The 27,643-nt window shown below is 39.9% G+C and overlaps 1 protein-coding gene across 3 annotated transcripts in view; it reads right to left on the minus strand.

Annotated features, from left to right (window-relative positions):
• Window positions 1–15,693: 15,693 nt before the first annotated feature.
• The window catches only part of EDNRB (endothelin receptor type B), a 30,534-nt gene continuing 18,584 nt past the window's right edge, over window positions 15,694–27,643 (minus strand). For 2 of the 3 annotated variants that reach the window (XM_081550052.1, XM_081550051.1), the window contains 6 exons: window positions 25,603–25,715; window positions 25,264–25,468; window positions 21,954–22,103; window positions 20,820–20,953; window positions 20,144–20,252; window positions 15,694–18,219 (listed from right to left, as the gene is read on the minus strand). In XM_081550052.1, coding sequence (XP_081406178.1) covers window positions 18,085–18,219; window positions 20,144–20,252; window positions 20,820–20,953; window positions 21,954–22,103; window positions 25,264–25,468; window positions 25,603–25,715 — 846 coding nt within the window. In that variant the 3' untranslated portion in view covers window positions 15,694–18,084. Of the gene's footprint in view, window positions 18,220–19,103; window positions 19,110–20,143; window positions 20,253–20,819; window positions 20,954–21,953; window positions 22,104–25,263; window positions 25,469–25,602; window positions 25,716–27,643 lie in introns of all 3 variants that reach the window. The other variant, XM_081550053.1, reaches the window with a different exon arrangement.

The raw sequence follows: 27,643 nt of genomic DNA on the forward strand, positions 1-27,643 counted from the left end.
TGCATGCGTGTGTGCTAAGTCACTTCAGTTGTGACACTACAGACTGTAGCCCTCCAGGCTCCTCTGTCTGTGGGAATTCTCCAAGCAAGAATACTGGAGTGGGTTGCCATGCCCTCCTCCAGGGGATCTTCCCAACCCAGGGATTGAACCCACGTCTCGGTTGTCTCCTGCATTGGAGGGTGGATACTTTACCGCTAGCACCACCCGGGGAAGCCAAACTCCAGCCCTATACAGCCTCTAATCTGTTTTTTGCCTGTGTAGATTTGCCTTTTCTGGACATTTCATAGAAATGGAATTATATGATAAATCGTCTTTAGATCTGGGTTTTGACTTAGCATGTTTTTGAGGTTCATCCATGATGTAGCCTAGCACTTTACGTTCCCTTTAATTGAGGAATAGAATTCCATTGTATGGCCATACCACATTTTGTTTATTCATTCACCAGTTGACGAACTTTGAGGCTGTTTCCAGTGTGGGGACCTAATGAACAAGGTTGCTTGCAATGTTGCATACAAGTCTGTATGTGGACTCATGTTCATTTCTCTTGGGCAGATACCTGGGAGTAGAATTACTTCATCATATGATACATTTATGTACACCTTTTTGAGAAACTGCCAAACAGTTTTCCAAAGTGGCTGCATTATTTTATGTTCCCATCAGCGATGTTTGAGAGTTCTAGTTTCTCCACGTCTCCACCAACATTTGTTATTGTTTGCCCTTTTGATTATAGCCATTCTAGTGGATGTGTGTGAATATTTACTTCTTGGTCTTGGTGTTGGAGGTTGAAGGGAGCAAAAAGTGCCAACTGAACTGAGAAAGTATCTTGAGATGGAAAAATGAGGCAGCAAGCTTGGTGTGAGCAATGGGTCAGTTTGTGATAGGGTAATTTACCCACAGGGTGGAGTCCACCAAATGATGATCTGAAAACATATGCAGCTGTACTCAGACCTCTAAGGAGCCATTTGGGACAATTTTATCATTAACTCAGGGAAGGGGGGTTTGTGCTTGGATGTAGGATGTGCATTCCTGAGTCAAGATTTATGAATGGTGACTAGTCTCGTGGTTGCCAAGAAAACACCAGCAAAGGTCTTCATCATTGTTTGGAGACTAATAGAGCATAGAGGCCACCTAGACCTAACAATTATTAGACAATATTAACTACAAAGCCCTTGATGACAGGGAAGTGATTTACTACACAGCACAGTGCTAGGTAGTAGGGTCAGTGAAAGGACAGAAGGAGTTGAATGGGCCCAGCATGGCACTGGTTATACTGACAATCCTACAGTTGGTTTGATAGTGTGTTTGAAATGCATCTTTACTCCAAAAGCCTCTTTTATTCTATGAGGTGAAGATATTATCTCTGTCTTGGAGCTTATTTCCCAAGCTTAAGGGGAGCCATTCAGTTCCCTTTTGTTAGGACTCAGGGATCCAGGAAATGGGTTTGTACCTATGTTCTTTCCTTGTTAGTCCCAGAATGCATGAAGGGTATTTCTGCATTTGTTCCCTAACCAGAAAGTCATGAAAAGGTATGATAGACGAAAAATGAGTGCTTATTTCAAGCTTCATCTGTGGTAAATGATTCTATGGTGATAAATATCTCAGAATTAACTGCTGTGGTCCTGTCGTCCATGGTTAAGTGCAAGCATATAGCTGAAATACTTTGGAGTGAGAGATGGCAGACATAGCCCAGATTATCTGTGTTTCAAAATAGATTTGTTTATGGGGGAGGAAGTTGGTATAATGCACTGAAGTTTGGATGAAGACTCAGAAGACAGATTATTATTATTCCTCAAAGTGAAAGTGAAAGTGGAAGTCGCTCAGTCATGTCCGACTCTTTTGTGACCCCATGGACTATACAGTCCTTGAAATTCTCCAGGCCAGAATACTGGAGTGGATAGCCTTCCCCTTGTCCAGGGGATCTTCCCAACCCAGGAATCGAACCCAGGTCTCCCACATTTCAGGTGGATTCTGTACCAACAGAGCTATCAGGAAATCACTGGTTACTGGGCCTTGAGCAGGGTTCTGGGACATAGTTACATTATCCATAGAATGGAAATGGTAAAATAACCAGAGAATTTAAAAACTTTTTTAAAAAATAGGAAGTTCTCTTTTATCTAGAAGCCTAAGGTATTAACCAGAAATAAGAGGGTTCGCTCCAATTTGGAATGGGATGAAACGCTAAACTCCTAATTTTTTGCTTTCTTTGGTGGTTCCTTACATTTCTCTCTCTTTGGGTAGCAATATTAACAGATCTCTAGGAATGTGCAGTAAGGTAATCACTGACTATATCATCTGTGAAATTCCCACTCAGTAATTAGGAATCTATCAGTATATAGCTTTTTAATTCTAGGAAAAGTTTTTTCTGATGCATTGTATAGATTTTGTTGTTGTTCAGTTGCTAAGTCATGTCCAGCTCTTTGCAACACCATGGACTGCAGCATGCCAGGCTCCATGGGGTTCTGCAGGCAAAAATACTGGAGTGGGGTACCATTTCCTTCTCCAGGGGATCTTCCTGGATCAGAGATCAAAACCCCATCTCCTGCATTGGTAGGGGTATTCTTTACCACTTAGCCACCAGTGGAACCCACAGATCCTCAGTTGTATAGATTTTACCTCTGTGAATAAGTAATTGGCATTAAAGAAGCTCAAAACAACTTATTTACAACATTTTACATGAAATTCATAAGCTCAAAACAATGTGTTCAGATTATTTTACATAAAACTCAAAGCATATCAGTTCAGTTCAGTCACTCAGTTGTGTCCGACTTTTTGCGACCCCAGGATTGCAGCACATCAGGCGTCCCTGTCCATCACCAACTCCCAGAGCCTACTCAAACTCATGTCCATTGAGTCGGTGATGCCATCCAACCATCTCATCCTCTGTCGTCCCCTTCTCAGGGACCAGGTCAATTATCCATAATCTAATGTTTAAAATGCCAAAGAAATAGGAAGGTTCACTTTCATAATTTTGCCTTTCTTTGATGAACTTTACAATGCAATTTTTTTTTTTTACTATATAGTTATTACCTTCTTGATTTTTAAACTAAAGAATCTAGAAGAGTATGACATACTATGTGGGCATCACCTTATGTCTTTCTACATACACAGTTTAAGAAAATCTGTCCGTTCATCTAAGCAATTATTGGAAACAATAGTTCATAAGTAGAAGATGGTATGATCTACTGGAAAGACACAGGACAGGGAGTCAGGGGACCTGAGTACTCATTCTGGCTCTATGTCCAACCAGCTGTGTAATCCTGGGCAACAGCAGTCAACAAATACTTGGTGAACGAATGGATTGACTCAGCCAATATTTGTTGCATGTCTGCCATGTTCCAGGCACTGCTGTGTGTCCTAGGGTTCGAGCAGTGAACCGAAGAAACCCTGCCCCTGTGGAGCTGTGATTCTAATTGAGAAAGGGAGACACAAAACAAATAAATTTATAGGGTGGCCGATCTGATAAGCAGATCATGGGGAAAAATAAAGCAGAGAAAGAAGAAGCTGTAGACTGAACGTTTGGCTACCCTCAAAATTCATATGATGAAACTTAATTATCAGTGTGATGGTATCTGGAAGTGGGAAATGTGGGAGGTGATTAGGTCATGAGAATGGAGCTTTCATGAGTGGGGTTAATGCCCTTCTAACAGAGGCCCCAGAGAGCTCCCTTGCCCCTTCTGTCATGTGAGGACAGAGAGAAAACAGCAATCTGTGAACCAGGAAGAGGGCTCTCACCAAATATCAAATCTGCTGGCTTTGATCTGGGACTTCCCAGCTCCAGAGCTGATAAAGGAGGTTGCTACTGAGGGAAAGGAAAGGACTTTGTTTTCTCATCCAGAGCTGGGCTTAAAAATTGCTTTGTGGAGTTGGAGGTGGGGAGTCTCTCTGTGAATGTTCACATGTGTGTGTGTGTGCATGTGCACACACACCTGTGTACTCGGTGGGGTAAAAGCAGGGTGAGGTAAGCGGTTAGAAAAATTGCCCTTCTGGCTCCACTTGCAATACCACAGTTTAAAAGGCACGACTATGCGCAGATCCTGGCTGTGAGTGCTAGTTAATAGCTGCACGTGGCCTCTATCACATACGCATGGGGTAGAAGGGCCACGTCTCTTCACATCTGCTATCTATCAGCTCCCTTTGTGTACCACATATTTATTACCAATCCCTGAACAGGAAGAACAAGAGGCAGCGTTGTATTTCCCCCTTTGGTTTCACGCTATGTGTGGTCTCACTTCTTACCCCTACTTTTGGCACAGTTGATTTCTTAGGAACCACACGCTTTGGAAAAAGAAATCCTTTTGACTGATTCATGACTCTTCTTCCAAGTAATAGAGCTGAAGGTGGATGCTAGATAATTGCACATAAGCGCTTTTTAAGAGATTTTACCATTTGGGATGAACATTCAAGACAAGAAAATCAGGCTATTCCTCTTATTGTCCCTAAATGGTGGATTGTATCACACGGAACTCACCATGACATATGGAAGAGGGCATGGCAACCCACTCCAGTATTCCTGCCTGGAGAATCCCATGCACAGAGGAGCCTGGTGGGCTATGGTCTATAGGGTTGCAAAGAGTCGAACATCACTGAAGCGACAGCACATACACACATCGTGACACACAGTGGTGGGTTTTCTGGACCGACACTAGCCTCATTGATTTGTGCTCAATTACTGCTGTGAGTTGAATAGCATACAGTGGTTTTGTTTTTTAGGATGTATTAGGGTATATATATTTATTATTCTATTTGTTATACCTTGATCTATTGACACTGATTCACAACAGATTGAAAACTTAAAGCTGAATTTCAAAAAATAACTTTTCAAACTATAGGCCTGGAAACAAGGTGACTTTTTGGTTTATATTTTCTTGATAAAGGCAAACTTACGATGTTTTTTTGGACAGAGTACATGTGTGTTAAGATGTCTGGCTGGGTAAGTGGGACTTACAAAGAGGCAGAAGAAGGAGAAGTATTCACAAACTTCCAAGGAATTTATAATTTCAACTCAAGCTGCTGTCCAATATTTATAGAAAGCAATTAAGTAACTTTCTCATGTAATAATTTCAACAAAGTCCTGTTGTCCCCACCATGGTTTATTATGTATAAGGAAGATTTTCTGTATAATTTATGTATTAAATATCATATGTTTCAGCATTCCAAAATGTATCTTATAGATATACAATTAGCAGCAGTGTCTAAATAACAGCTTTTTAGAAGTCAAGGAGAAAATAGTGACTTGAACTAAGATTAATCAAAAGAGTTGTTGCTAATATAAAAGAGATGGGAATGCCAGACCACCTGATCTGCCTCCTTAGAAATCTGTATGCAGGTCAAGAAGCAACAGTCAGAACTGAACACGGAACAACAGACTGGTTCCAAATCAGAAAAGGAGTACATCAGGCTGTTTATTGTCACCCTGCTTATTTAACTTATATGCAGAGTACATCATGAGAAACGCTGGGCTGGAGGAAGCACAAGCTAGATTCAAGATTGCTGGGAGAAATATCAATAACCTCAGATATGCAAATAACACCACCCTTATGGCAGAAAGTGAAGAAGAACTAAAGAGCCTCTTGATGAAAGTGAAAGAGGAGAGTGAAAAAGTTGGCTTAAAGCTCAACATTCAGAAAACTAAGATCATGGCATCCGGTCCCATCACTTCATGGCAAATAGGGAAACAGTGGAAACAGTGAGAGACTTTATTTTCTTAGCGTCCAAAATCACTGCAGATGGTGACTGCAGCCATGAAATTAAAAGATGCTTACTCCTTGGGAGAAAAGCTATGACCAACCTAGACAGCATATTAAAAAGCAGAGACATTACTTTACCATCAGAGGTCTGTCTAGTCAAAGCTATGGTTTTTCCAGTCGTCATGTGTGGATGTGAGATTTGGACTATAAAGAAAGCTGAGTGCTGAAGAATTGATGGCTTTTGAACTGTGGTGTTGGAGAAGACTCTTGAGAGTCCCTTGGACAGCAAGGAAATTCAACCAGTCCATCCCAAAGGAGATCAGTCCTAAATATTCATTGGAAGGACTGATGCTGAAACTGAAACTCCAATACTTTGACCACCTGTTGTGAAGAAACGATTCATTGGAAAAGACCCTGATGCTGGGAAAGATTGAAGGAGGGAGGAGAAGGGGACAACAGAGGATGAGACGGTTGGATGGCATCACAGACTCAGTGGACATGAGTTTGAGCAAGCTCTGGGAGTTGGTGTTGGACAGGGAAGTCTGGCGGGCCTCAGTCCATGGGGTCACAAAGAATCAGACTTGACTGAGCAACTGAACTGAACTGATGATTACATCATTATTATTTTTTTTATTTTTTTAAATGGATTTATTTATTTTAGTTGGGGGCTAATTACTTTACAATATTGTAGTAGTTTTTGCCATACATTGACATGAATCAGCCATGGGTTTACATGTGTTCCCCTTCCTGGACCCCCCTCCCACCTCCCTCCCCATCCCATCCCTCTGGGTCATCCCATTGCCCCAGCCCTGAGCATTTGTCTCATGCATCGAACATGGAATGGTAAAGTTTTCTTTCTCTCTCTCTTCTCCAGTTTATACCCAGTCTCTCCTTCTTGAAATCCATTCCCATCTCCTCATGCTTTCTCAGGACCCTCTTTACACCATTTCGCAAATCCTCTTCTTTCTGTATCTTCAAACCTCTCCCTCTCCAGAAATTTAACCCCATCATTATATAAACTCTGTCAAGATTCTTGTGTATTTTTAAAAAATGACAAATGTTGTGGAAGTTCTTCAAATGTAAGCGATGCCAAGTCAAATATTTATATGTTCTCTCTTTACTCTCGGCATGTGAGGTGAGTGCATGTGTGCGTACACACACACACACACACACACACACACACACACACACACACACACCCTTCAACAGCATTAGAGGCTGCTTTCTCTTGTGGCTCCCCTCTCAGTGAACAGCATCACCCAAGTCAGACACCTGGGATGTGTCATTGACTCTTTACCTCCCTGACTCCCACTTTCCATTCATCACTAGGTGAGGTCCTGTTGATTTATTTTCTAAATATCTCTGTAGTCCAGCTACATCATTCCAGAACTATTACCCTAGTCTAGGGCGCAATATCTGTTACCTCATCACCTATGGCCTTTTAATCAGTTTCTAGAATTCCAGTTTTGCCCTCATTCACTGTCTGTAGTAGATTCATGATCATCTTTCTAAGTGTACATCCTGGATTGAAAGTACTTAGTGTCTCCCCATCACTGCCCGGGTCAGATTTGAAACTCTTACCTTTGAAGAGCCTTTCTGAACTGGAGTTTGTTTACTTGTCTATCACGATTCTCTTACTGTGATGCCACACACACACAGAGTTCAGATGCACACACACACATCTGCACACACAGACCCATACCCATGTACATACATATGCACACACACACACACACACACACATCATCAGAGATCGTGTCCTCTCTCATCTCTAGGCTGTGTGTGTGCTGTCCTCTCTCAGGAGAAATCTCCTGGTTCTGGACCTCGGTCTGGCTAACTCCCACTCACTCTTAGACCTCAGCCTAAAAGTCACCTGCCCTCGGAAGCCTTCCCTAAATGCCACAGAATCCAGGCTCCTCTGTGCTTTGTTTTTCGTGTAGGAGTTCTTACTGAGTTCCCGTGTGTTGTTGACTTTTGAGATGAATAAACGAATGGTGTTGCTTATCTCAGATTTATAACTTGGCTTTCTCCACAATCTGTTTTTAATATGTACTGAACAGTGAGCCAAAGTTGACTATGGTGTCGATTTCAGTACTTGAAATAATAAAAACTTTCCTAGTCTTGAAGTACACTAGGATAATGCTAATTGATAATACTAATTGTTAATTAGGATAATTGATTAAACGATGTTTCAACCTCTTGGAAAAAAACAATTTTTCTAGCACCACCTACAATGTAATAAAGTGGACTTCATGTTCAGCCATTGTTTTCTTTTTCCTTTGATTTGCTAAAAAGTTTAAGCTTTCAAGAATTAATTTAGTAAGTCATTCAAATTTGCCTGTTTATTATGTTAAATGTATTACAGTTTTAAAATCCCTTTTGGAATTTATTTGCTTAATCTTTAGTAAACATTACAAAATGCTTCTATATTGCCTATTTAGTAAAATAGCCTTGTTATACTTCGGCCAAAGCATTCAGACACTCTGCAAATAATAAACACTGATTAATATGTGGCATTAAAAAATCTAGCCAGAATGCTTACAGAGCTTACGACCCAGGAAATGTATTCATACGCCTCTACCACTATTCCATTTTTAAAGATTAATTTTTACATTTAATAAGCTAACGTATGTGCCCTAGTTTATTGTAAGAAGGTTTATAATGAATACTAGCTGCTTCCTGCCCCTCCTGCATCCTTTGTTCCTGTGAATTCTGCATCCTTAAGTAATATCTTTCTTTTTTCCTAGCCTTTCAGACTTTTCCTTTCATATTTCTGAAAACATGATTTACTGCTATTTCTCAATTTCTCAATTAGGTGTTATCTACATTTTTCCTGTTGTTTTTTTTTTTTCCACTTCTTAAATTGTGAACTACAACACAACTACAGAAGCTGGCATAAGACATGTATACTTAAAGAAATAATTATACAAATTTAGTAGTATATAAAGTACATCATATTTTATGTAATACGTATGTAGTATCAACATATGCATATATAATATATGCAAACTTATATTACATATATAATATATAATACATGTATGTATAATATACGTGTGTGCCTGCTAAGTTGCTTCAGTTGTGTCCGACTCTTTCCAAGCCTATGGACTGTAGCCAGCCAGGCTCCTCTGTCCATGGGATTCTCCAGGCAAGAATCCTGGAGTGGGTTGCCATGCCCTCCTCCAGGGAATCTTCGCTAGCCAGGGATGGAACCCAAATCTCTTATGTCTCCTGCATTTGCAGGTTAGTTCTTTATCACTAGTGCCACCTGGGAAGCCCCATGTATAATATAGTTGTAGGATGAGCATATCTTCAACTTTCTTAGGTAGTCAGTAATTGTTTTCCCTGGCATGCTTTAGTCCATGAGGTCGCAAAGAGTCAGACATGACTTAGCGACTGAACACCGCAACAGTTGTTTTCCAAAGTCGGTGTTAGGTTTTTATTATACAAAATTAAGATTTACCTCTGTTGCACCATAACCATTACACACATGTTTCTTCCTGTTTTTTTCCTTCCAATTTATTTATATCACAATTTCATTTGTGTCACAAGATTATTTAAAACAACCTTCAGTGTTCACATTGACAACAACATATCCAAGTCATGTAGGTATGATAATTTATTTTTTCTCTACCAGAAAAAATGTTGGAGATGAATGATTACCTAATTACTTTTTGTTTGCTTACATTCGATGCAACTGTTATACATTTATCCTCAAGTACTTTAATAGACTTTCAAACTCCTATAAATATGGTCAAATGTGACAGATAATCTCTCTCTCCTGCTTTTTTCTTGGTAAGCTCCTCCCCTTGCTCTTCAGCTCTAAACCAGACTGATTGCACAGTAGACAGGTTAAACAGTATTTCCTCCCCCTCAGTTATCTTAGGAATAGTTTCTGAGCCTTTCCTGTGTGGGATTCACCTGTTTCCTGGATTCCTTAATTTCCTTCCTCAGTTCAGCTTAAGCACACTTTTGTAGAAGAGCATTACATTCTACTTTCCCTCAAGTTCATCTCTGAAATCCTTTCATTGTATTTTATTTTATTTCTCCTACCAATTTTCATTTTCCAGGAGCATATTTTCCATCTTTGAACATTCCTTTTGTTTATACAACATCCTGTTTTTGCTGTTCATTATTTATCGCTCTGGGAAAATCAGTTATGATTTTGCTGCATTTTTTCTAGTGCTCCCTGCACGTTTGTTTCCCCAGTCCCTTTGCTTTTTTTTTTCTGTTTGTTTTGGGTTCTTTCACTTCAGATGTTTTTCTAAAATGCCCACTGATCTTTGCCTGATTATTCATATTTCAAAATGTGGCACTAAGGTAATTCTAGGTATGTGGTGGGGAGGAAAACCCACTGCAGTGAGAACCTTCCCCATTATTATTTTTCTTGAGTGGAGCTGGTTATTTCCTCAGAACAGAATCATCAGTCTCCTGCTGGGACATACAAGACTGCTACACACTACACACTCTTCTGATGTGTCTGGTAGGGGATGAGGGCTGAAGCTCTCACTGTCTATAGGGCAGTCTTTGCTTCATCCTGTTGATTCCAGTAAGGGATCTCTTTCCCCTCCCACCCTCTCCTGCGCTCCATGTGACCATCAGAGCTGACCTCCACGGACCATGACCTTCACAGATAACCTGGAACAAGTTCTCCAGAAGTTAAGCCACATGTCTTCAGTGGACTAGGGGCACTCACTGGTTTGTACAGGCTAGAGATGGATGCTCCAGTCTGATCTCTTAGACTTTTAATCAGTCCTCTTGTTTGTTGCTTCACTTTAGTCCCTTGTCTTCAAAGGGGAAGAAGACACCCGCCCCTCCAACACCCAAGTCTCTTCTGGGCTGTGAAACATGTCGACCTGCCTCTGTGGCAGTCACTGCATAGAGAAAGCCCAAATTTGACTGAGTTGTTTCTCACCTTTCTGGTCTTCATGTTACTCACTTCTGATAATATTTCTAATCAGATGCTATCTTCTCTTTCATCTCTGTCTTTGTGAGTTTATACCTTAAAAAATTCTTTTTCTGTCATTTTAGTGGAGTTTTGGAAGGAGTATGAGGAAAAAAGCACATATTTTTAATACACTAATGTTAACCAAGAGCCTAATCCTTCTCTACTGTTAAGGTGGCATGATATATGACATATGTATAAAATACGTATTAATGAGTGAATCAGTTCAGTTCAGTCGCTCAGTCGTGTCCGACTCTCTGCGACCCCATGAACTGTAGCACGCCAGGCCTCTCTGTCCATCACCAACTCCCGGAGTCTACCCAAACCCAAGTTCATCGAGTCGGTGATGCCATCCAACCATCTCATCCTCCGTCGTCCCCTTCTCCTCCCGCCCCCAATCCTACCCAGCATTAGGGTCTTTTCCAATGAGTCAACCCTTCGCATGAGGTGGCCAAAGTATTGGAGCTTCAGCTTCAACATCAGACCTTCCAATGAACACCCAGGATTGATCTCTTTTAGGGTGGATTGATTGGATCTCCTTGCAGTCCAAGGGACTCTCAAGAGTCTTCTCCAACACCACAGTTCAAAAGCATCAATTCTGCGGCGCTCAGCTTTCTTTACCGTCCAACTCTCACATCCATACATGACCACTGGAAAAACCATAGCCTTGACTAGATGGACTTTTGTTGGCAAAGTAATGTCTCTGCTTTTAAACATGCTATCTAGGTTGGCCATAACCTTCCTTCCAAGTAGTAAGCGTCTTTTAATTTCATGGCTGCAGTCACCATCAGCAGTGATTCTGGATGGGAGATGAGAAAATGGAGATATATTATTGTCGTCATCATCATCATCATCATCTCTCTCTCTCTTTCTCTCTCACACACACACACAGGCAAACTGCTCTTGATGAAGTCTCTGATGTTTTTCAAATTTCCAATTTCAAAGATCACTTTGAACATTCTCATTTTACTCTGATTGATAGCTTATTCCTTTGTTTCTGCGCCACCTTCTCATGACTTTAGTGACACCAGCCTTCATTGTTCCTTGCAGTCTCTTCTGAATTTTTCTTCTCTGTTCACTCCTCTTGCATTTGTGACCCCTGTTATTTTTATTCTTTTTTCTACTTTTTCTGATTCTCTTTGAACCTTTTCCCCTTTAATGAACATCTCTAAACTGTGGTGGCTCAGATGGTAAAGAATCTGCCTGCAATACAGGAGACTTGGGTTTGATCCCTAGGTTGGGAAGATCCACTGGAGGAGGGCATGGCAATACACTCCAGTATTCTTGCCTGAAAAATCCTCATGGACAGAGGAGCCTGGCGGGCTACAGTCCATAGGGCCATAAGAAGTTGGACATGACTGAAGTGATAAACACATCTTTGTCTTGAACCTTGACATAGCTCCTAAATTTCTCCGTGGATGTTCCGTGGTACCTTAAACTCATTCTATCCCAAACAGACTTCATTTCATTCCCAGAATTAATTTTTGTCCTCCAATTTAATTGCTGCCTCTCTTTTCCCTTAATGTTGTTTATCTAAGTTGTGCCGGTGTGCTAAGTTGCTTCAGTCCTGTCTGATTCTTTGCAACCCCACGGACTGTAGCCTGCCAGGCTCCTCTGTCCATGGGGATTCTTCAGGCAGGAAAACTGGAGTGAGTTGCCATGCCCTCCTCCAGGGGATCTTCCCAACCCAGGAATTGAACCCTAGTCTCTTATGTCTCCTGCATTAACAGGCAGGTTCTTTACCACTAGCGTCACCTGGGAAGCCCTTATCTAACTCAGGGACTGGCAAATGTTTTCTGTAAAGGCCAAGTAGTAAATATCTCAGGCTTTGCAGTACATGAAGTTTCTATCACAATTGTGCTATTATAGTGAAAGGCAATTATAGTCAATATGTAAACAAATGGATGTGGCTGTCTTCCCAGGACCTTATTTACAGAAAAAACCAAAACAGGTTAGTAGGCTGGCTTGGCCCTTGGGCCACAGTTTGCTAATTCAGGTTAATGGCCCACCAGCCAGAAACCTCTTAAAAACTTTACCTGCTACATCTTTCTGCTCAAGTAGGTTGTGATGACTCTGTCTTTCCGGGTCTGTCCTGTATCCTCTCCACACACATTCTTCCCTCAGACCTTCATGTCTCTATTCTGTCTCCTTGCTTTCTGTCTCGTAGTCAGGCTCCATGCTGCTTCCAAACCAGTGTCTTATGGGAACAAAATTTACCCTGTTGCTTCTTATTTAAAATACTCGGTGTTCTGCAAACATCTACATTGCAGGTCTTCCTCAATGTTAGATACATAAGAGCTACTTGAAATCTTCATTAAATTAAAGACCTCTGGGCCCCACCCCAGAGATTCTGAAGATATGAGTTGAAGGCCAGGAATCTGCATTTTAAACAAACCTCCAGATGGATTGGCACATGTGGTCCTCCAACATTTGAAAAACAGTAGCCTTAGAAAAAGGGCTTCCCTGGTGGTTCAGATGGTAAAGAATCTGCCTGCAATGCAGGAGACCTGGGTTCAATCCCTGGGTCGGGAAAATCGCCTGGAGAAGGGCATGGCAACCCACTCCAGAACTCTTGCCTGGAGAATCCTATGGACAGAGGAGCCTGGCGGGCTACAGTCCACAGGGTCGCAAAGAGTCAGACATGATTGAGTGACTAACACTTTCACTTTCAACCTTGGGAAAGGGCAAACCCCTCTGCATGGAGCACAGGTCCTGCATGACCTGTAATGTCTCCAGCCCCACCTCTCACAACTCCTTCAACCTGCTGTGGGCCCTTTTCTTGAACTGGCCATACTGGTTCATCCTCTTTTTCCCCATTAGACAGTCACTTTGCCAGTAATGCCATTATCTCCTGGTCTGCTGGGTAAACTTCCTTTAAGGTTCAACTCAAGTTCCAACTGCTCTGATGAGTTTCCCTGAATTGTCTATTCTTACTGTGTATGTATTCATATTCTAGAACCTATAACATATTAGCTGCTTTAATTTGTTTATTTGTCTACTTCTCCCATTAGAGTGTGAATTTCTGAAGGACAGGGACTATGTCTTCTGCCTTTGAATATACCTATGTTTTAGAGGGTACTATAAAACTACATATTAAGATTGATGCTTTCAAACTGTGGTGCTGGAGAAGACTCTTGAGAGTCCCTTGGACAATAAGGAGATTAAATCAGTCAATCCTTAAAGAAATCAACTCTGAATATTCATTAGAAGGACTGATGCTGAACCTGAAGCTCAGGTTTATACTATGGTCACCTGATGCAAAGAGCCAACTCGTTGGAAAAGACCCTGATGCTGGGAAAGATTGAGGGCAAGAGGAGAAGGGAACGACAGAGGAAGAGATGGTTGGATGGCATCACTGACTCAATGGACATGAGTTTGAGCAAACTCCGAGACATAGTGAAGAACAGGGAAGCCTGACACGCTGCAGTTCATGAGGTCGCAAAGAGTCTGACACCACTTAGCAACAGAAGAACAACAATGCTATAAATGTGTTGATTTGATATAAGAGTTAGTCTGGGAGTGTTAATATCTACATTTTACAGATAATTCAATTGGAACTCTGAGATGTTAACTAACTTGTTTGAGATCAACCAAAGTGTCGAAACAATCAAGGATATCACTTTTTTTTTTTTTTTACATTTGGAGTTTTTTCCATTACACATGCTGCCTTCCTACCATGATGGGGTTATTCCCTGGGCTGGTGAGCCTTACATTCTGGAAGTGTTCACTGGGATTTTCTGATTTGGGTATACACATTCAGTCTGTTGATTATTTAATGTTGTCACTTCTGTGGCTGACTAATGACTGAAAGCAAGTCAGTCCAGCCAGATACATCATTCTTCATGAGCTTAGCCTCTGCACTGTTTGGATTTCTGGACATTTCCATCTTAGTGCTGCCAGGTCTTTTGGGTTTTTTCCAAGAACCTAAATTGTATTTGTTTTGCCTACATTTACTATCATGAATCATGTGGGCATTATTATTATTATTCTGACTCGATAACTATATAGTTCAAGAGAAGGTAGGCTTTTTGTTGAATCCTTAGAGAGGATTCTGCCTGGGTTTTGCTTTCTTGTACTCCTCACATAGCTCCGGAATTCAGAACATCTATATCTCAAAATAGATAGGGGCTTCCTAGATGGCTCCAATGTCAAAGAACCCACCTGCCAATGCAGGAGACATAAGAGATGGATGTGGGTTCTATCCGTATGTTGGGAAGATCCCTTGGAGGAGCACCTGGCAACTTACTCCAGTATCTTTGCCTGGAGAATCTCATGGACAGAGGTGTCTAGCAGGCTGCAGTCCATAGGGTCACAAAGAGTCGAATGTGACTGAAGTGACTTAGCACACAAGCATATCTCAAAATGCCCAACTCAGATTAGGCAGCCTGACATTCAGAAAAGGTGAGAAATAACTCATACAAACCTTTGGAACACTAGGCTGAGTTTGAGATAATTTTTGGTAAAAGAGTAAATGCAAATTCTTGATTATTTTTATCAGGGGAAGAAAGAGATTGTGTACTGAGAGATACAGGCATGTGAACCGTGAGAGGTGCGAAACACAGTTTTTTAGTGGTCATTTCATTTTGTCTTGTACTAATTTTTGCTGTCATTTCTATCTCCTATCAAGTAAGAACCTACCTCTTATTTTCTTAATTTCATCCTATCTTGCACTTAGTAAACACTCAAAAGGAGCTTGTGAAATGAAATGAGTGATTCCAAAATCTCATTTCAGCCTTTCACCTTTCATCTATGGTACAGTAATGATTAGACAATGAAATGCTCCCCAGGCAAGAAACCAGAGGTGGAAAGACATAAGGTGTCATTGGCAACTATCAATCAGATAACCTCAGAAAATTGAATGTATATATGTATCTGGTTACTCGCAACAATAAAACATTAACCGAAACTTGGCATTTTAATTTAACAACTTTCATATTTTCTTGATGGTTGTGTGTTTAACATAAGTAATGTCCATTTGTGACATTTATATTTCCTTTAAACTTTAATACTAAATTAGTGTTTAATAAATTATTGCTTGCACATTGGAAAAATAATCTGGTCTTTTTCAAAAACAATTTAAATTTTTATTGATTTTGTTTACATCATAAAGAATTAGCAACTATAGTAGTTGCCACTTTAAGTGATCTCAGAAAACACAAAATATATAATTATTTTACATGGTTATATTACAATTTTATAAAGTTAGTTACAGCATACTCATGCTTTGTTATAAACTGTATTCCTTTGGCCATATGTTGTAAGCTATCAATACTAACGCACATCCATATTAGCAAATATAAAAGAGAAAATCTAAAAGTGTCATAAGTCTTTTAAGCTTTACAACCACGTTAACACTACTTTTGTCCATTGTTATGTTATGCAGTCCTTAATACTAGAAAATACGTTTGAAAATTAAACAGAAGCTCCTTTCCCCATATTGATTTCATTTATGCTGAGAAATCATGTTTGTTTCTTACCAACCTTTGTCAGTCTATTAAAATTTTGAATCAACCATTTTTAGAAAAGCTACTGAACATGATTTCATTATAAATAATGCATGCATATACTTTCTGTGTGCAGTTTAAAATTTGGAAAGATGTTTACAGCCCATGATTCTGACACAGAGAAAGGGCATAAAAATAATGTAAATGAGGAAGAAACAAAATGAAATGGTCACAAAATGAGCTCAAATTTAAATAGGAATTAAAAAGTCCATTAACAAACTGAAAACAGTAGTGACCCAAAGTTAATTTAAAATCCGAAGTTTGAAATGTCTTTTGTGATGACAAGGATCTGAAAATGTGATTGGGAAGACATTAATAAACAAGACTGTGATGTATAAATAAATTCCGCGTGGTATATGAATCCATGACTTGTCTTTCCTTTCTGGCATTGTTGGGTTTTTGGTATCATCACACTAGGTGCTGGAAAGCAGCATTGCTTGTTTATTCCCAACATGTGGCTCTGGGTTACCAAAAAAAAAAAAAATCAGAAACTCTGTTATATTTTAAGACAGAGTTAAAGCTCTTGGGCCCAATTTGTTCCTGAAGCCACTCTGAGAACATTGCACTGTGTTTTGCTGGAACAGAATCAGGACCTTTTGCATTGATGTAAAGGGCAATGACGAACATCGGGCTAAGAATGGGAATCTGTCCCCATGGGCCTCCTCCCGCCCCTTCTCATTTCCTCTGTCTTCCGTTTTTCTCTCGTACATACTTTCACACACATCTCATCTGAGTTAACCTAAGGCACTTTGCTGGGGAGATGAAAGAATTCGGCAAGAATGCACAAAGTTAAAACAGTCTCATATAGCAGTTTTGCCTGTGACAGGAAAGCACCGCATCCAGAACTCTTTCCTATTAGTTATTTACAAAAATAATATAAAAGTTAGTAATAAGCTTTAAAGGTGACTGCTACACTGACTGTAATGGCTATGATCTTAGAGACAGTATTTTAACTATCACATGATACATATGCCAGATACTGTCTTAATTGCAGAGAAGATGCTGCTGTCTCCTTTGCCGTATGGTCAATGCTCCAGGCAACTCAAATTCTGTCCATGATGGGGTTACTGGCATCTCTCCACTGTAAGGGTATGAACACCGGGGCCTGCCCTGTTTAATCATCTACACATTGTGTATTGTAGCTAAGTATTTACAGATGACAAAACTAAACGTACAGCATTTAAACTACAGTGGTAAAAAAAGAATGCTTTAATAATCCTCAAAAAAATTGTAGGTAGTCCTTTCTTTGCCAAGTACACGAATAGGCGATTTCAGAGCAGTCTTTTAGGATAGAATTCCCAAACTTCTCTCTCTGTCCCTTTGTGACATTTGATCCTGTCTGAATGTAAAGTTGTATGATTTTCAAAAACCTCAGTCTCTCTGATTCTTCCTCCTGATCATTTAAATATGTCTCTAATGTCAAAAATACACCAGCTGAACTACTTTCACATGTTTCCAAATATAGTCCCACCAGTGGTGTGAGACTATTAATAAAAAGTTCCTTTCAAAGATTTTTAAAATTTTAAATTGAGTAATTTAAATTTCATCTAAAAATTCTGTTTTGCAGTGACACATTTTTCCTTTACATCAGATTCATCTTAATTTACAAAAATAAACATCTTTCACAGGGATTCTGAGTGAACAAGTTAAATGTTAAGTGGTGTATGAATAGACCAGAAGTTCTGAAGAGCTATAACATAGTGAAGTGCTAACTGTAAAGAATTAAGTGCTTTCACAATGAGGCTTTCTTAATTCTCACTGCTTGTCTTCTCATGCTGTAAACAGTTCGTCAAATGTCATGTGGAACTCTTGAGTGTGAAGAAAATAATCACTCTTACATTTGTACATTGTTTTGTGCAAACACACACGTTGTTTTGTTTCACTTTGGCAGACACCTCTTTGTTTGAATGATTTCTGTCCAAAATAAAGAAAATGAATATTCCTTCTTTCAAGATGAGCTGTATTTATTACTGGAACGGAAGTTGTCATATCCGTGATCGTTAGCTTTGAACTTTAAGCACGACTGCTTTTCCTCCAAGGACTGTTTTTCTTCAAATGATTGGCACCAGCAGCATAAACACGACTGCACAAAACCAAGTAACTTCGTTATAAGTTTACATCAAGTTATACTGTCACAATCCTCCCTGCTCACCAGAATTCTGGCTTTCTCTGCATGAACAGCAATTCATGGGTTACTTTCTTGCCATGCCCTCTTATTTTCCCCTTAAAAACATATAATGACACAAGTAGTAGATGATAATTTTTTAAACTAGAAGCTACACTGAAGAAAAATGTACATAATTAAACTTCTTCATCTTTTAATTAAAATGAAAATAGAAAGCCCTCAATTCTTGGATCCTTACTCTTGATTACTTGAGAAATACTCTTAATATTTGATAAATGTATAACTCAAAGCTTTTTTCCTGTGCAAGTGGAAATATTACCATACCCATGCATACATAATAATCTGTAACTTTGTGGGCATCAAAATAATTGTAGCTTGTTCCACCCATATATTTCAGTACACAACTAAAATTGTCAGTGAAGAGATGCTACAGACTCATGTTGATGTCTTCCACTCTGAGAATATGGTGCCCTAGAACTTCACCCCTAATCCCATAGAAATGGAATGGTGGTTGACAGTGAGGAACTGAAAGCAGCTCCTTTGTCCCTTTCCTGTTTGCCTATTTCTGTTCACTTCTAAGCTTAAAAGAATCTAATTATAGGCTTCTCTGGTGGCTCAGAGGATGAAGAATCTGCCTGTAATGCAGAAGACTGAGGTTCAATCCCTGGGTTGGGAAAATCCCCTGGAGAAGGGAATGGAAACCCACTCCAGTATTCTTGCTTGGAGAATTCCATGGGCAGAAGAGACTGGTGGGCTACAGACCATGGGGTCACAAAGAGTTGGACATGACTGAGCGACTAACACACCCCTAGGCATTTGATCACTAAGCAATTGAAACTAACTCCTGACTTAATGCTCAACTGAGTGCACAAGATGCCTTGCCTGATCTGTTGATTCTTTTCCTAGATAAAAAGAAGTAGGACTAGGTCTGTACCCACAGTAGTCCCCCCAAGGATTCCTGCAAGCAAATCACTTGGCAAGATAACATCTGAAGAGAGAGCCAGACAGTCTGCCTTCCATGGAGAGGCAGAACCCAACCTTCTGCCTGGATGATTCATTGAGATTCTTCTCCCTCCATTTTTCCCTTTAAAAATTGTCGTGGCTAAACAGAATCTTTGGAGTCGGTCTCTGGACCTGAGTCCACCATCTCCTTAGATTGCTGGCTTTTCTGATGAGAGCATTTTTCTTCTCTATTAACACTTGCCTCTGGAATTATTGGTGTATAAGCAGCCAGCAGCCAACCTGGGTTTGGTTACACCAGGAACAAGTGGATATAAGGGAAAGAATATTTTATTCCATACTAGGTAATTGAAGGAGTGAATGAATGGATGGATGTTACATACAAATGGAAGCAGCCAAATGAGGAATAATTCCATGTATTCTATATCAAGGGACACTGCTATAGAATGAAGGCAGAAAGGTGAAGGTAGAGCTTGAATTAAGCTGTTTTGTTTGACTTGTAATTCTCACCTGTATATGAAAAGAAGACTAACTTAGGTATAATTACCACTGTGCTACCTAGTTCAAAATCTTCCAAAAAGGGGAATAGTGCATTTAATTCCTGTGTAGCTCTTATTTTATCATGTGATAGCATTCAGATATCAATGAATGTAATTTTTTATTCATTTTCTGAGTAACTCTATGAGTAAAACTGATTGGTTGAGGCAGTAGTGAATTGAATGGTTGACTGGGATTTGTAGGGAGAAATCAATTATAGTGATTTATGAGCAAAATTTATATTTAAAGAATCATCTATCATGTAATACAAGGGAAAACTATAAAACAACTGACTAGATCTCTCTGGATAGAAATATTAATAGTTTGAAAGGGTTATATTTGACACCAGATTAAAAGGGTTTTTGATTTTCAAATACTCTCTTACCTTAAAGCAGTTTTTGAATCTTTTGCTCACCAAATACAGAGCTATTGGGTTAATACAGGAATTCAGGGAGGCCATGTTGATGCCAATGTAGTCCAATACCAACAAAAAGCTGCAAAAATAATACAAAAATTTATTTCTGTGCTATGAGCACATGTCCTTTACAGACTTTTGTGTTTTATAAATTAAAAAATTACCCATTTATAATTATTTTGACTTTATCACTAGTCTTTGCTGATTCTGATCTTTCTCTGTCTCTCTCTCTCTTTGCCTCTCTCTCTTTCTTTTAGTCTCTGTCCTTGTCATCTCCCTAACCTCCATTCCCACTCCCACGCTCAATTCTCTGCCTTAAAATGAAATCTATTTTGTAAGTGTCCAGGCTGTCTAAAAAAGAAAAGATTTACAAAGTGCAATGGAGAATCAGATCTGATATTTTCAATCATGCCACTCACTCACTTGGACAGCCCTGGCTCTCCATTCTCAGTGTTCTCCAAAGCTCCCCTTAGTTCTCCACTGGAAATAGAAGTAAAGGTAAAAAAAAAAGGGGGGGGGCATCTTAAATTGCTCCCTAAGGATTAGAAAAATGGTACTCTCTCTTCCTGCCAATGAAAGGAATCAGTGGAAAACCTTCTGAATGGCATAGTTATTTACATAACTATTTCTATGTTACATTACTTACCTCAAAAATTCACATCTACGGGGATCATGCTGATCATAAAGAGTGAGCTTCAAAATCCTGCTAAGATGAAGAGGAAGCCAACACAGAGCAAAGACAAGGACCAGGCAAAACACTGTTTTGGCCACTTCCCGTCTCTGAAATAAAACCACAGTCAGACACTGTAATGGATGGCTCATGATAATCACAGCATTCTCTCTTTCCAAACAAAATGTTTAATACTGTTTACAAAAAGTCAGTGGCATTTGTAAAAATTCAGGATACAGAGTTTTAAACTGAATAGTTACTGTGAATTAGAATCTAAATGACTAGAGATTCATCTTTTTCTTTAAACTTTTCATTTTTTATTGGGGTATAGCCAATAAACAATGTTGTGATAGTTTCAGGTGAACAGCAAAGGGACTCAGCCATACATACACATATATCCCTTTTCCCTCAAACTCCCCTCCCATCCAGGCTGCCACACAACATTTAGGAGAATTCTATGTGCTAATATAGTAGGTCCTTGTTGGTTGTTCATTTTAAATATAGCAGTGTGTGCATGTCCATTTCAACCCCCCTGACTAGCCAGCCCTTCCTCTCATCCTAGCGATTCATCTTTAAAAAGTAATGGCTTATATGTGGAATCTAGAAAAATGGTACAGATGAACCTATTACACCATGTGGGGGAGAGGAGGGTAGGATGAACTGGGAGATTATGTTCGACATAAACATACTACCATGTGTAAATGGACAGTGGGAACCTGCAGGATAACATAGGGAGCTCAGCTCGGTGCTCTGTGATGACCTAGCTGAGTGGGATGGGGCAGTGGTGAGAGGGAGGTCCAAGAGGGAGGGGATATATGTATACATAGAGCTGATACACTTCACTGCATAGCAGAAACTAACATAACACTGTAAAGCAATTATACTCCAGTAAAAAATGGTTTATCTAAAAAAGTGATGGCTCTTTTTACATTCCTTTAGATTATATAGGATATCTCCAGATAAATAATATAAACATATTAAAAATATCAGACTAAGAAAAAGGAATTATGCTCTAGTATATGAAACTTTTAGTTTATTATCACCACAATAATTTTCATATTCATAATTGGAATTGTAATCATGAGTCAGCAAATATTTCTATTTCCTTACCTGTTTTAAGTGATCATTTAAAGCAATTTGCATACCACTCTTCTTTCTCAACATTTCACAGGTCATCAGGGTATAAAACAATGCAGTGATGGCCAATGGCAGGCAGAAATAGAAACTAAATAGCCACCAGTCTTTAGCTGTCTTGTAAAACTATGGGGAAGAAAGGATGTTATAGTTAATATTCCTCTGTATATTAAAAAAAGCTCACCAAGGAATAATCCTCTAAAGGAGATCCATTTTATAAATACTATGTAGACTCTTTCAGTAGAATCTTTATTCTAAAATGTAGAATTTTTTGTCTGCTGAACAAAAGGTTAAATTAAGTGAAGCAAACTTTTCCTAAAAGGTGTTTCAATTCTCTAAAGCAGTGTGCTATAATTATATATAAAAATGTAAGCAATTGGGAAAAATTTTAAATACTTGATAACTCAAATATTTTTGTCTTCACATAAGTGAAAGGAATTCTTTGTGTGAAATACCACATCTGGATGTGTAAAGATATTCTAGTATTTTGGGGAATTTCTCACTTTTTAACAAGTTTGTTTCTGGGGAAAGCAGGTAGGAAGAGGTCTAGAGTAATCATTTAGCTCAGGTATGTATACATCTAAACTATCAACTAAAAATCAAAATTGCTCATAAAATGACTTCTCTCTTACTCTTTCTCTGTTCTTTTTTCCTTTTCCTTTTAAAGATTGTTGTTCCAGATATGTCTCTGTTGGAACAGAAATCATGGAATCTATGCAGTACTTTGGGCTTCCCAGGTAGTGCTTATGGTAAGGAACCCGCTTGCCAATGCAAGAGACATAAGAGATGCGAGTTCGATCTGTGGGTCAGGAAGATCCCCTGGAGGAGAGCAAGGCAGCTCAGTCCAGCATTCTTGCCTGGAGAATCCCATGGACAGAGGTGCCTGGTGGCTTATGGTCCATGGGGTCGCAAAGAGTGGGAGAAGACTGAGATTTAGCGCACACCCATGCGGTACTTTTTCCATTGTAACTAATAAGAAACAAGGAAACAGCATTTTCATTCTCAGTTTCCCATTAAAGCCCCTCTTTAGTCTTTTGTTTACCATGATCTATACACATATACATAAAGTATTATATAAACTTACGTGTAAAATAGAAAGTAATTATTTGTGACACTTGGACCCACTTCCTTTGCATTAACTTCTCCTCACCCTTTCTGTTGGGGAGAGCCTTTTCCACTTAGGGCCTATTTTCTGATGACCAGCATTGCTATTTTTCCCCATTTCCTAATTAAACACTCCTAAATAAATAGACAAGATGAAGTTTTTCGCAATGGCAGCTTTCCCTTTAGAGAGAGGACAGGCTTGTTATTCATACCAAGATTCATGAAGTCATGTAGATTTCTACCAATCTATCCATACCAGACCTAGAGCCAGACATCCTGGAATGTGAAGTCAAGTGGGCCTTAGAAAGCATCACTATGAACAAAGCTAGTGGAGGTGATGGAATTCCAGTTGAGCTATTTCAAATCCTCAAGGGTGATGCTGTGAAAATGCTGCACTCAATATGCCAGCAAATTTGGAGAACTCAGCAGTGGCCACAGGACTGGAAAAGGTCAGTTGTCGTTCCAATCCCAAAGAAAGGCAATGCCAAAGAATGCTCAAACTACCGCACAATTGCACTCATCTCACATGCTAGTAAAGTAATGCTCAAAATTCTCCAAGCCAGGCTTCAGCAGTACGTGAACTGTGAACTTAAAGATGTTCAAGCTTGTTTTAGAAAAGGCAGAGGAACCAGAGATCAAATTGCCAATATCCACTGGATCATTGAAAAAGCAAGAGAGTTCCAGAAAAACATCTATTTCTGCTTTATTGACTATGCCAAAGCCTTGGACTGTGTGGATCACAATAAATTGTGGAAAATTCTGAAAGAGATGGGAATACCAGACCATCTGACCTACCTCTTGAGAAACCTGTATGCAGGTCAGGAAGCAACAGTTAGAACTGAACATGGAACAACAGACTGGTTCCAAATAGGAAAAGGAGTATGTCAAGGCTGTATATTGTCACCCTGCTTATTTAATTTATATGCAGAGTACATCATGAGAAATGCTGGGCTGGAGGAAACACAAGCTGGAATCAAGATTGCCGGGAGAAATATCAATAACCTCAGATATGTGGATGACACCACTCTTATGGCAGAAAGTGAAGAAGAACTAAAGAGCCTCTTGATGAAAGTGAAAGAGGAGAGTGAAAAAGTTGGCTTAAAGCTCAACGTTCAGAAAACTAAGATCATGGCATCTGGTCCCATCACTTCATGGGAAATAGATGGGGAAACAGTGGAAACAGTGTCAGACTTTATTTTTTTGGGCTCCAAAATCACTGCAGATGGTGATTGCAGCCATGAAATTAAAAGACGCTTGCTTCTTGGAAGGAAGGTTATGGTCAACCTAGATAGCATATTTAAAAGCAGAGACATTACTTTGCCAACAAAAGTCCGTCTAGTCAAGGCTATGGTTTTTCCAGTAGTCATGTATGGATGTGAGAGTTGGACGGTGAAGAAAGCTGAGCGCCGCAGAATTGATACTTTTGAACTGTGGTGTTGGAGAAGACTCTTGAGAGTCCCTTGGACTGCAAGGAGATCCAATCAATCCATCCTAAAAGAGATCAATCCTGGGTGTTCATTGGAAGGACTGATGTTGAAGCTGAAACTCCAATACTTTGGCCACCTCATGAGAAGAGTTGACTCATTGGAAAAGACCCTAATACTGGGAAGGATTGGGGGCAGGAGGAGAAGGGGATGACAGAGGATGAGATGGTTGGATGGCATCGCCAACTCGATGGACATGGGTTTGGGTAGACTCCGGGAGTTGGTAATGGACAGAGAAGCCTGGCGTGCTGCAGTTCATGGGGTCACAAAGAGTCGGACACGACTGAGCGACTGAACTGAACTGAACTGATTCATACCAGGGTGACTTCTACTTGATCATTCCTTTAACCACACACTCCCTCCAATGACTGCTGTGTTGCTTAATGCAAAATATGTTGTAGCTGCCAGTTCTTATGTGAATTTGAGTAGAAAAGCTATAAATTCCAATCGATTCTCTCATGTTAACTTGGCTTATCTGTATTCCTGAGAACCAGGGGATTCTTGGAGAAGTAATGACCTAGCTTCTTGCAGTGTGGGTCATTAGTCCCACTATTAACCCTGAAGTCCTGGGACCTACACTTTTAATTTATGCTAAAAACATTCATAAATGAATAATTTCCCAGGAAGAGGAGATTGGGGGAAAATAGCTAAACATTTATAAGGCAAGAACAGAAAAGGGAAAGAAAAGTAAAATTTACCTGCATAAATGCTGTTTTCTGAGTGGGATGGAGCAAGCAGATTCTCAGATTATTTCCTATGTGATCACTGGTAATTATATCAAAACCCACGGCCTCAGGGACAGCCAGAACCACGGAGACCACCCAAATTAAAACAATTTCTACTGCTGTCCATTTTGGAACCCCGATTCCTTTAATCCGACTCCAAGAAGCAACAGCTCGATACCTGAAGAACAAAACAGAATCACTTGCCAAGCTGGCAGAGCCTGGTTTTTATTGAATTACAGTTTACTTTCTAAGTAACGTAGCAACCACTAGGATCGTGGTCGGGATATACGTCGCTTCGAGACATGCTCTTACCTGTCAATACTTAGAGCACATAGACTCAGCACAGTGATGCCCACGGAGGCCTTCTGAATGAAAGGCACCAGCTTACACATCTCAACCCCAAAGGGCCAGTCTTTGGCGAGCAGCTGCATTGAGGAGACACAAAGCTCTGTTAGGGAGATGTTCACAGGGTGCTCTTGAACTGTATGTATTACTTAGTGGAGATGAATGAGCTTGTGGAGTAAAATGACAAATTCCAGTTCTCATTCTTTTTCTCATGGACTCCTCTGAAAATCACCTGCGTTTGTTAGATATTTGGAACAAGAGATTGGGCTGGCAACCATGAAAGGGCAGCCAATTCGGGAGAATTAGCTACACATGAACAAGAGCTTAGGGTCATGGTCTCTTCTACTGCAGGGCCAACAGGGGCCAATTGCTTAAGCTCTCCTTACAAAAATGGGAAGCTGCTGTATAGCACCAGGAGCTCAGATTAGTGCTCTGTGATGATCTAGAGGGGTGGCATGGGGGGCAGTAGGAGGGAGGCTCAAGAGAGAGAGGATATATGTGTTCATATTGCTGATTTACTTCATTGCACAGCAGACACTTACACATTATAAAACAATTATATTTCAGTTTAAAAAAATTTTTAGAAATTGAACCTGTAGTGCTGAAAATGCCTCTTGTACTCTTATGAAGTCTTCAATGCTCAGTTGGTGGCCAAATCAAAATAAAGATTAATCAAAAATAGGTGAAAAGTGTTCGTTAGTTAGAGAGACTAGACAACTCCTTGGGCTTCCCTGGTAGCTCAGCTGGTAAAGAATCTGCCTGCAGTGCAGGAGATCCTGGTTCGATTCCTGGGTTGGGAAGATTCCCTGGAGGAGGGATAGGCTACCCACTCCAGTATTCTTGGGCTTCCCTGGTGGTTCAAACAGTAAAGAATCTGCCTGCAATGCAAGAGACTTGGGTTCTATCCCTGGGTTGGAAAGATCCCCTGGAGAAGAGAATGGAGAATCCCCATGGACAGAGGAGCCTGGTGGGCTACAGTCCATGGGGTCGCAAAGTGTTGGACACGACTGAGCGACTAAGCACAGATGACTCCTATGAAGAACAGAGTGTGTGTTTGGGTACTTATTCTTCATTCTGGTCAACTGCACTGTTAGTCAGCACACTGTTCAGCATGTGTTCAACACAAGGCACACTTCTTCCTTAAGACTTCACTTGAGTCCTTTCTTCACCCAAAAGGCTTTTCCCCCACAGATCCACTTGGCTAAAACCTTTACTTCTTTCAGCTCTTACTCAAGTCTCATCTTTTCAATATGACCTCCCATGACCACACTGTTAAGGATAGGAAATGATCAGGCCTCCGCATCTCCATCTTCCTACTCCACTTTCCTTTACACCTACAGCACTTATTAACTCCTATTGTGTATAGTATAGTATACTTGTTTGTTTTGTTAAGTTTTTCCTGTCTGCAACCCCTAGCCTATCAGACAGAATACAACTTCTGCAATTGCCTAGCACAGTTCCTGACACATAGCAGATGCCTAAGTATTCAAGTCCCTAAAATACATAGGCACTGGTTATTCAGTGAGCAAAATGACTTAGTTCGTGCTACGGTACATACATTTTCATTTCAAACTAACTATGCAGCCATATTTTGTTAAACTCATGATTTTCTTTTGTAGGACAACTGGGTATGCCCCATACACAAAGTAAATGAATCGCATTAGGTAAACCTCTGGGTCAAATGTTTAAGTGGTTTGATAAGAAACTGTTTTAAATCTACATATGTTTTACATGTGTAAACATATAAAATTTTAAATCTACATGTGTTTTAATGTTTTAGAGAATAACCTTCCAAAGTTGAAAACTACTTTGAAACATAATTAAGTCTTTCCATTCTTCTACTTGTAACATTTCTTTGTAGAGTTTGTCATGCTGGGTGACTGGCAACTAGAACGGCACCCAAAGCTGAAACGTGTGTCTCAGTATGAATATGACTCAGAGCTCCAGCATGAGACCAATTTCATTTCTAAGACAGACATGAAAAATTACACCGACATGTAGACAAATG

The sequence above is a fragment of the Giraffa tippelskirchi genome, chromosome 12, assembly GCF_054371585.1.
Source record: "Giraffa tippelskirchi isolate mGirTip1 chromosome 12, T2T-mGirTip1v1.2.pri, whole genome shotgun sequence".
NCBI lineage: Eukaryota > Metazoa > Chordata > Mammalia > Artiodactyla > Giraffidae > Giraffa > Giraffa tippelskirchi.